Source organism: Phaethon lepturus, unplaced genomic scaffold (genome assembly GCF_000687285.1).
Source record: "Phaethon lepturus isolate BGI_N335 unplaced genomic scaffold, ASM68728v1 scaffold15914, whole genome shotgun sequence".
NCBI lineage: Eukaryota > Metazoa > Chordata > Aves > Phaethontiformes > Phaethontidae > Phaethon > Phaethon lepturus.
In genome coordinates this window covers 6,916-17,487 of record NW_010535608.1, presented here as the reverse complement: position 1 = coordinate 17,487, position 10,572 = coordinate 6,916, and the positions used below count along the sequence as shown (strand labels likewise).

At 37.8% G+C, this 10,572-nt stretch overlaps 1 protein-coding gene across 2 annotated transcripts; it reads left to right on the top strand.

The window, feature by feature from the left end:
- The first annotated feature begins 174 nt into the window (after positions 1–174).
- Positions 175–6,819, top strand: YIPF5 (Yip1 domain family, member 5). Of its 2 annotated transcripts, none has more exons than XM_010285898.1 (5): positions 175–262; positions 1,861–2,052; positions 3,364–3,509; positions 5,545–5,726; positions 6,359–6,819. In XM_010285898.1, the coding sequence occupies exons 1-5, from the start codon at positions 175–177 to the stop codon at positions 6,519–6,521; spliced, it is 771 nt and encodes a 256-aa protein (XP_010284200.1). In that variant the 3' UTR covers positions 6,522–6,819. The 2 variants fall into 2 exon arrangements, with proteins under 2 accessions (XP_010284200.1, XP_010284201.1); XM_010285899.1 differs by having other exon boundaries at positions 175–275; positions 1,880–2,052.
- Positions 6,820–10,572: the final 3,753 nt, after the last annotated feature.

The following is a 10,572-nucleotide window of genomic DNA, read 5'->3' as shown; positions in this document are numbered from 1 at the left end:
GAAACGGTCCGCAGGTCCTTTCGGGAGCTCACGGCGGCCCTGAGGGAGGGCTCACGGGGCAGGGCGTACGCGGAAACGAGCGGACCGAGCCGCTCGGTCTCCCTGAAGTGCTCCCTTTCGGGCTGGGTTTGGAGACCCGAGCAAACCTCGCTGTTCTCTTACAGATAACTTGCGATGTCTGGGTTTGACAGCTTCAACACAGACTTCTTCCAGACGAGTTACAGTATTGATGACCAGGCACAGTCCTATGATTACAGTGGGAGACCATACAGCAAGTAACTTGTGCATGCCTTTTGAACTTGTGCAACGAGAGTCTTGTGCAAAGCCATTCAGTCACACTTCTTTAGCGTTCAGCCTCTAGTTAAGATACTTCTGGGATAGTCTGTTTGTTTCAGAAAAGGATTGGCATTTCCACCAGCTGTTGTTCCCTGTAATTTAATTCTTCTTGCTCTGTTTCATGAAGTGCATAACTTACAGCCTATAAATAGAGATACAAAGCCATTGTATGTTGCATACTCTGCCTTCTGCGTTTTAAAGCAAACATTAGAAAATGGAAGGAAAAGTTATATGAGCAGACTTAATTGTATGAATAATCTTCACATCTTTGGTAAAATAAATACCATTGTTCTCTAAGTCCATCTCTAGTCACTCACTTGGGAAGTAAAAATTAGTTACAGTGTCGCATAAATGAGCCTGCAACGTCAATGGTGATTCCTAGGCTTTAGAAGGCAAGTGTGGCAGACGTTTCTAGGACGGGGAGCTCTTAGGAGTCCTTTGTGAATGTCCAGTCTTAGCTGAGGGCTTTGGTCGGTTATGTGACCTGTGTGATCCCTGCCATAGATGAGGCAGGTTGATGCCTGTTTGTGTCCTCAAAAGGATTACAGTATCAGGATTACATGAAGCTGAACTCTACTAACACAAGGCAAGAAAGGAGAATGAGTTCTGGCTTTTTCTTTATATTCATATTTACATAGTTCAATATTTTGGATGTGTTTACTGAAATCTTTAGTCAGACTTGGAAACAGTTAATGGCAAGAATAACTTACAAGTTTGTTTAGGAACAGAGATAGCTTTGATTAGGCTTTTTTTTGAAGGTAGCAATGTATATTTTTATACATATAAAACCTATAATAGAAAGTCTTCCAGACTGTATAAATTGATTTGTTAGTAAATAATTGAGAATATATGAAATAGAAACTGAAAAATTGCCCATTTCTTCCCCTGCATCCTGTCTTGTAAGTAGATGTCATAATGTGTTTAATGTCTGTATCATAATTCCTCATATGACATAATGCTACCTGATACACGTAGTGCTGAAGTGAAGGGGAAAACAGCGCTTTTTTTTTTACTAAACTCATTTTTTAAATGTAGAGGGTAACAAAAGTGATAGTATGATCAACTTTGTTTTTTAATGGTGAGTTTGCAAATAAACATTCTAAATAGCAAATTAATGCTGGCGTCAAGCGAGATGTCAGTAGTAATTAGTGGACAATATTTGAATAAGTTTGAGATGTAAAATTTTCCTACTCTTACAGGTCTACAGCCTGTCACAGTAATTCAGTCGATAGATAATGCTCATTCAGTCGATAGATAATGCTCATTTCTCCAGGCCTCTGACTAAAACCAAAAAGCAACACTAGCATATATAGCAAAAATTAGCTTGTTTAGCTTAACAGTATTGTTATAAGGGTTTGAATTGCTGAACGTGGCTGTATGCCTAAAAGGCCTGGATATGAGTAGGGGATCATCTAATGGGACTTTCTAAAAAAGAAAAAATGATTGTTTGCTGCCACTTATTAACTGAAAATAAGCTTTGCTTTTGCAAGGTGTTTAAAGTAGGTTTCTGTATTTGTCCATAATGCGATGTCAATCTTTGCAGGCAGTATGGAGGCTATGAATACTCTCAACAAAGTGGATTCGTCCCTCCCGACATGATGCAGCAGCAGCAGCCTTACACAGGGCAGATTTACCAGCCAACACAGACATACACTCCAACTTCAGCACAGTCTTTTTATGGAAGTAATTTTGAGGATGAGCCTCCTCTATTAGAAGGTATAACTTATGCTTTATGGCCAAAATCCAAAACTCTTCCCAGTTGAGGGATGAGTTGAATAGCAGGGTGTGTATTCCAGACTTCTGAAAGCATGCAGTTGATTTGAAATTCTCATTAATTTTTTTTATTTAACTGTATTTTGGTATATGAAATACATGTTCTTGTGTGAACTTATGCAGTTTTAGAATTGTGCTTTAATACTTCATGCCAGCTGCTCTGTGGAAGACATAATCAATTAAATGGATAACCTGACTTCATACAGCTCCTGTGACAAAACATTTAACATTTCTGTTGTTGCAAATAATACTTCTAATTGCCCACTTTTTGTAAAATACATCGATGCAGGTAGTTTCAGTTGATTCTTTGGCTAGAACTGAAATCCTTCCTTGCTAAAGAGAAGTTCTAAAACTGCAGAAATGCCCATGTAGAATACAGCCCATGCAGAATGCCAGAATGGATATGTAGTTGTAAGTGTCTGGATTGATGGTTTCAATTTCCAGCTTATATCCATCATTGTTTAGTACCAAACAACTGAAAAAACCCTTACTATTACTGGTTAGAGAGATGGGTATTCATAATACCTATCACCTCTACCTGTTCGTGATACCTTCTACCAGCCTGCTGTGCTTTTTTTTGTATTCTTCAAAAAAATCTTTTGTTTACATAGATGCTTCCCAGAGCCTGAGGTTGCCAAATAGTAACTGCATTCATAACTAGGTTTTGATGCACAACTGAGGTCAAACTGTTTGGATGGCGACTTGAGATTCTATCTAGCTGGAGGGAGCTGTGAAACTCCTTGTCATGAGACACTGAATATTAAAAAGGGTGGATGGGTTTTTTAGTGGGCTCAATGGCTGCTTTATGAAAGAGAAATCCACTGAGGGCAATTAGCTACAGAGGAACTACTTAGAATTAGAAATCCTTAAGCCACCTGTCTTTGGAAACTTGGGGAATCTGTGTGTTCTGTGCTTATACTCTTTCATACATACCGGCTTTTGGTCACTTACAGGGACAGGGTACTGGGCTAAGTGAACTTTTGGGCTGACCTAGAACACTGCACTTAGGCTCTTACTTGGTCCTTTAGAAACCACCTTGTCACTTCCAAGCATTTGAGACCTGGAATCTCTGGAGGCAGCACACTCAGCAGCTTGCGGAAAGATGGAATGGCTCAATTCTCTGGTCCCCACAGGATGGTATCTGGAGGAGATTTAAAAGTGGAGAGGCAGGGAAAAATAAGACTGAAGCAAATGGGGGCGACAGGAAGGGAGAAAAATGAAATAGATGCATAATTCTTTTCATGTAACTTGTAGAATTGGGGATCAATTTTGACCACATCTGGCAGAAGACACTAACAGTGCTACACCCATTAAAAGTGGCAGATGGCAGCATCATGAATGAGACTGATTTGGCTGGACCAATGGTCTTCTGTCTAGCTTTTGGAGCCACATTGTTACTGGTAAGCTATTGATTGCAAGATATTACTGTTTGTGCATTAATATTCTTGGAAACAATGGGAAAAAAAGTCAAGTTACCTGTAGGATTATTGGAAGTTACTTGGCATGGAGGCCAAAAAACACATCATGACCAAGGATTTGTAGGTATATGGAAGCGGAGCTGGGGCTTCACACGCTGCTGACTGCAGTTAATGAGTTCACTATCGCTTTACTTTAGTGGACTTTGAATCCAAGTCTTTGTGCTTGTTTTTTGCATGGCAATTATTTCAGTGTAATTCATATTTCTTTTCATACTTTGCTTTTGAGGACTATAGCCCCCTTTTGCCGCAGGGATGTGTGTGACACGTTCTCAGATTTTTACCTGTTTGTTTGATTTTTTTATAGATGGAGATGTTTTACTTTCAGAATCATACCTTATCTTTTTGTAGCGACTCTGTTATCTCCTGTCTTATCAGGAATCAGAACAGTGGGCACATTAAATATTTGAATATTTATTTCCTTTCTTAATTTAGGAGTTTATTTTTAAACTCTTACGGTGTTTAATATTTGAGTCTATTTCTCCATTTTGTTTTATTTTATTTCTTTGTGCCATATTTTTTATTCATTGTTCTTTACTGACATTCAAGAGGCATGGAAACTCAAAATTCATGTGTAAAAAGTGAGTTCATAAGTACCGAAAGTCATGCCTAATGTATCTGTATCAAGAGTCAGTCTGGTAAAACAGTTCTAAAGTAAACCTGCTTTCAAATTGTTTATGCTTCTTAATAGGTCAGCAGCTGTTGAAGCCTGGTGGGTTTTTTAGTTGAGCTTAATTGAAATAAGATTGTGCTTTAAGGTTTCAAAAGTGTCCGATACGAAATGACAAAATAGCAGCACAGTCTTCCTTGTCATTGAAAGCTTCAATATTTTTAATCGTGGGTTTTTTTCCTCTGAATGTCTTCAGGCACTGCATTTAATTTTTGCCTAAAATTTCACATTGCTATGACACTTAGAACACAGTGTTTTGGTACCAAAGGGACTTTAAGCCTACTTTTATAGGTGACCCTTATTTATGGAAACTAGGTCAGTAGAATTAATGGACATGTTTATAATAGATACATTTGAATGTTCTTTTCCTAAGGAATTATTACTTTCCCCTGTGTGCTTTTTTTCTTAAAATGTAGTGAAAGAAAACAAGCTTAGCCTAGCAAAAAGATTAAAGCAGATATGATTTCTGTAGCGCTTGAAGAAGAAGAGAGCCGGATTATAAGTAAACTTTGCTTGGAAGTTAGTAGTGGGAGACAGACCTCAAAGCTAAACACCATCATAGCTTCAGCAACTTCGTGTTCCTGCAGGGCTGGACACCATTGCATTGTGCACGTTTTGATAGATGTTAAAGGGAAGCATCAATCTTGTTGGAAAAACAGATGGTGACATAGGATACATATGTTTTGAAATAATGCATGTATGCTTTCTGTATGCTTGTTAGTAAGCAAAACTCCAATTTTGACTTTTTAAAATCTGGGTGAGTTAATTCTGCCATTCATACGCAGTGCTTTACAGCTCAGCTTCAACTGTTTCTGGGAATTTCTTATAATTTACATTGTGCTATAACTTTGTGGAGCCTATCGCAAACTCAAGGACTTCAGCTCTGGATTTGTCAAGAAATTCCTGACTTCCAATTTTTTGGTCTTTATCCACTAGTTCTGTGAAGATTATTGTTGCAAGAAATCAATTGGTGTAAGAAGTTAGTTGATTAAACCCCAAAGAATTCATAAGCTTTTGCAGCCCAGATCAATGAATAACAATTCGATCAAAATCTGTTCATCAAGATACATAAAGTTGGGATAAATGTTCCTCTTGGATGCCTACAATATACAGGTGTTCTGGAATTCAGCTTGTGGGAAAATACTGCCTCTTGAATGTAAATATAGGAATTGGGGGTGGGGGACAACAGAGAAAATGAAGATACTCTAAACATTCTTTCCTTTTCCCTTTGTTTGTGTGAGACATTCTTTGTTCAGGTAACTAACAGGCATTACTCTGCTTGACTTTCAGGCTGGTAAAATTCAGTTTGGTTATGTGTATGGAATAAGTGCAATCGGATGTTTAGGGATGTTTTGTCTCCTGAACTTAATGAGCATGACGGGTGTCTCGTTTGGCTGCGTTGCTAGTGTCCTTGGATACTGTCTTCTTCCTATGATCCTACTTTCCACTTTTGCAATTGTATTTTCATTGCAGTAAGTACATAAACTTTATAATTTAGTAATAGATTCCTATCCTATGAGATGGTGAAGGAAGTTATTAAAGGAATTTTCATATTCAGTTATGAAGCTGCATATAATTTGAGTATGGCTGGAGTTTGTAGTAAGTGAAAACAAATGTCAACAGTCTTCAGGTATTTACCAGATTAAAGATAGGTGAATACTGGTTTTATCCATATGTCAGTTAACAACTTTTAAATACGTAGACTCAAATAACAATATCAAGTTTGTTTTCATTCAGCTTTGAATCTGACAAATCTCAGGACCTGTAAAGTCTAAAAGTACTTATAATTTAAGATGCAAATTTGAATTTGACAAAGAGAAGAAAAATTGCTGTGATTCCTCATAGCTGTATGAAATTAGAGACTGAACAGAAAGAACTTGCTACAATTGCTTTACTGCTTTTACATTTCATATGCACAAAGTTAATTTGGGGTTTTTTTTTATGCTGTCTTAATAGAATAGTATCGTTCTGAAGTCTTTACTGGAATTATTTAATTTAAAAAGTCAGAGATAAAAGCTAGAATTCATCTTAGAATCTTTAAAAGGTGTTAGAAGGAGTCCACTTAAGTATATACTATATATCTTCTTTATTTCTGTCTTTACAGGGGAATGATGGGGATTATTCTCACGGCTGGAATCATTGGCTGGTGCAGCTTTTCTGCTTCCAAAATCTTTATTTCTGCCTTAGCAATGGAAGGACAACAACTTCTAGTAGCATACCCCTGTGCTTTATTGTATGGAGTGTTTGCTCTCATTTCTGTGTTTTGAATAGACTGTCCAAACTGTTGGACTCCAGTGGGCCAAAATGAAAACATCAACTTGGAACATTTGGTTAGACCAGAAACAGCTGCAAACAACTGTATAGTGTTGCTATCACAAAACTTAGACCTGTTTTGAATCATCTGGAACAATGAAAACAAATGTCTCGTGTTCACTTTTTTAGGACTTTGAATATTTTCAATTGACCTGAGGTGTCTATAGCTTTAATAAGTGTTCATGCTTATCAAGTTAATGTAATTTCTTTCCCATTCCTGTGTCTTTAGAAAAGTAACTTTTGGTTGTTTATTTGAATGTTGGAGTTTTTGCTTGGTTTTTGTGTTTTGCGTTATATTTTTTTAGGGAAGGGAGAAGGATTGCGGTTATAAATTGATAGGGTTTTTTATCAGCAAAAGTTAACTGCAGATGCTGTAGATTTGGGGTACTCTTTGAATAAATCTGCAGTAATAAAGAACCTATTTCCTGTCCCCTCTTACCACAAGCAAAATGCACAAATGAACACAAGCAATTCAAGTGTTTTCTGTGTTATAACAAATACACTCTTAAGGTCTTTTGGTCTCATTCATTTGTTCATTTGATGTGATAGTATTTCAGGATTTAAGATACTTATATTACGAATTAGAAAACAGCTGCTTAAAAGTTAAAGGGATCTGTAATTCTGTGACACTTGAAATATGAATACATTTGGATGTCTAAGTAGCTGTATGTTAACTTGGATTTCTGAAGATGACTTCAACTAGAGTTTCTTTTCTTAATGGTGCACATACTAGTAGATGAAGAGTAATCTCTTTTGCAGTACTTCCAAGAAAAACACCATTTTGAAAATGTTATGCTTGTCAGTATTGTAGTTACTGTAAAATAATTTAAGGCATATTGATTAAATTTTCCGTAAATTTTGAAAAAGTTGTTTGATTTTTTTAATATTTCTTTTTAATGGAATTCAGTTACTCAAATAGAAGCTTCAATACTAAAGCAAAATCATACTTACAACTGTATTTGGTTACTGGATTTGATACTTGCTTCAGTTGCAAATACTTAATCTTCCATGAGACGTATAATCTAGTTTGTGATGTTAGTCACTTACAAGAAGTCTTACAAGCATAAGAAGTGGGAAAGCAGAAATGGTTGTTCTTCACATAAACACCGTCTAATTCTTAAAATAAGCAAGAGAAAGATACAGACATATTTTAACTCATACTGGGGAGGTGAGGTTACTTACGTAGATAGTAGTTCCCTGCCCCTGCCTTGAAGATGAAAAAGCTCTAACAAAGTGCTAATTTAAAACTACCATTTCTTCAGCAATTTAATCCAAGGGATATCGTTTTGTTGAATTTACCACAGGTGTTAGTCTGATGTTCATCTGTCATGTCCATGGAATGATCTATGTGTAGACTTCAGGAGTTGAATCACTGGTCAGATGTGTTACATTAACACCTTCTGGTAAGAGTCAATGTACCTTCAAAGGAAAGCTTTCGTCTTACTGATACATGAATGAATAATTTCGAAGGCTCAGCACACTACTCTTCCCTCTGTTCCTCACAGTCTCCTAAAAATACCTTCCTAGTGCCACTAGAAGCTACTGACAAGGTCCTTCTTAGCCAGAGCCAGCTTTTGCTTGTGTCTCTGGGAGTTGTGGGGAGTGTCATGAGTGTAAAGCCTTTGAGAACCACACTGATGCACAAAACCATTCTGACTTGGGGTATGTGCTGTAACTGTCTGTTACAATGAATTGTAAAACTCACACACATAAACAATTTCAGTTTCCTTCCAGAAGCGAATTCAAGAGCCCGGATAATCTTCCACTTTGATACGTTATTACAAATAATCATCCTAAATAAAAGTGGTGAGTTGATTTTATTTAGCAAAATGTTTTGCTCTGTATTTCGTAGTCCTGATTTCTTTGGATTAGTGGGCCACATCTGCCCTGGTGCACAAAGTTCCTACTCCTTTTAATGAAGAACATTACCTGCTGATGGAGCATGATGTCCTGTATTTGTGCAAATAAAGTACAGTGATTACCTTTACTAATGAGGCCTAATTAAATACAGAATTATTCTAGTAAGTGTAAAAGCTCGCATACTTTCTTGAGCACATCAGGTTCTAATACTCAAATACTGTATTTTTGTGAAGCAGGTTAATTAAGCTTACCTTGCACATGCAAATATGGTTCATTTCTTAAATCCTGCACTGACTAGATAGCTTCCAAGTGATTACTTATGCGTTAAACTGTTACAAAGAACCTTTTCTCTCACCATAGCATGAGCAAACTAAGTGTGCAGGGAAAACATTAAAATTAGCTTGTCTCAGTATAGCACTGGTAATACAACTGCTGGGTTTGGAAAGACTGTAGGAAAAGGTATTTATTTAGATATATACGCTCACAAAGTCCTCACTCTGGCTGTAGAGGATACTGCATGTTTTACTTGGCAGTGAGTTTTGACCAGTTAGTTTCAGGAGCATTTTGTGTTCTTCGCTCACATTGTGGAGAATTTAGCAGTGAATTTCTAACTGGACTCTTGGGGGCAGGAGAGAAGTAGATGGGAGTAGGTCAAACACTTGAATTCGTAGAAGATTTTATAAAAACACAATATTATGTCTAGACTGGTAGCCTTAAATATCCCAAATCTCTAGTACATGATTTAATATGATTCCATTGACTGTGTTTGTTGCCTTTCCAAAATCAATTCCATTGATTTTCTGTAATAATGTTTTGTCCTAGATTTTCAATTTTAGTTACTTTTCAGACAATTTAATCTTGCCATCACATAGAATGACAAGATTGTATGCTGTAATTTTTTACTCCCACATTTGCCTTTCATATTTAGTAGGATTTTTTTTTTCTTTTTACTTTCTAAATCTGAACTCCCCTCCCGGTCTGTTAAGATCAGTATTCTCATCTAGTTTTCAGGTGAAATAATAACAGTACTTTCTTCCATCCTGCATTGTCTCATGACATTTTCATGTTACTCAGCTTAAAGCATTCAAATATGAATGCTGGTGTTGCTTTTTTAAAACCAATTTTGTTATCACACCCAGTCTTAAAATTACCTCCTATTCTGCAAAAGTTAAATTAAGAGTTACCTTTCCCAGTTTGTCCAGTTTTGTCCTGGTTTGTTGATGATTTGACAGTGACTTTGTTTTTCAGGTCAGTTGTTTTGCCATGAGGCAGATGCTGACTGCAGTTCAGTTTGTTTCTATAGCAAATATTTCTGTAAGTATCAAGAAATTACATGGCACGTCCTTTTTTAAAAAGCATGTTTTTTCCGTCTGTGCGCTGGTGTTGGCATCTGGTCTGGAGGGGCTATTACTTGTTCAGTGATGGATGAATACCTCCAGAAGCCCCAGAGAGCAGGGACTGACTTGGTATGTTGTGTGAAGCCAGGTGTTCTTCCCTCCTCGTGGCTGGGGGAAGATTTGTATGAGGAGCACCAGTGTCGTTCGCGCTTTGCATCGCCTCCTCTCCAGAACACTTACCTGATTTCCATGGAGGTGAGCGGTCCAGACTGGGTTACCGTAGAGGCCGTTCGTTTGGGTCTGTAATAAGAAGTGGGAATACCCTTGGGCTTGTCTCCAGGTATTGGCACCTGGACGTTCTCACTGGATAATCAGTGCACGAAGGAACTGGGGCTCTCGCTCCTCCAGGACTGGCAGTTGCAGCTGGCACACGCTTCGTGGTGCGAAGCTGGGCTGGGTCACAGCCCAGAGCTGTCAGCAGGAGGGAGTCACGTGCTAATGCGCTATCGGTGCGTTAGTTCCTATCAATACCATTGTTCAAAAGTTTGTTAATGTTTTTTAGTAAATACATTAGCTAAAAGAGCAGCCAGCTCTGTGGGGTATAACACGTCATGCCACAGCAGCAGGGTTTGCAAAAGAGAGAGCATCTTTTCATTATGCCGGTTGATTTTTCTGGACAAGCTTCCAGTCCCTGTGTCTGCTGTTAATATTATATGCTGCATCTTTAACCAAAAATGGAGGAATGGAGTAACTGGGGCTTGCTGTTTCCTGCTTGTCCACTGGGTGGGCCTGCAACATATCTGATGTG

What these genes read in the sequence shown, in the direction of transcription:
- YIPF5 (XM_010285898.1), top strand. Translation starts at nt 175, where the DNA reads ATGTCTGGGTTTGACAGCTTCAACACAGACTTCTTCCAGACGAGTTAC. An exon ending in TGAGCCTCCTCTATTAGAAG is followed by an intron (nt 2,053 to 3,363) that starts GTATAACTTATG and finishes TGTAACTTGTAG; the next exon opens with AATTGGGGATCAATTTTGAC. An exon ending in GCAATTGTATTTTCATTGCA is followed by an intron (nt 5,727 to 6,358) that starts GTAAGTACATAA and finishes CTGTCTTTACAG; the next exon opens with GGGAATGATGGGGATTATTC.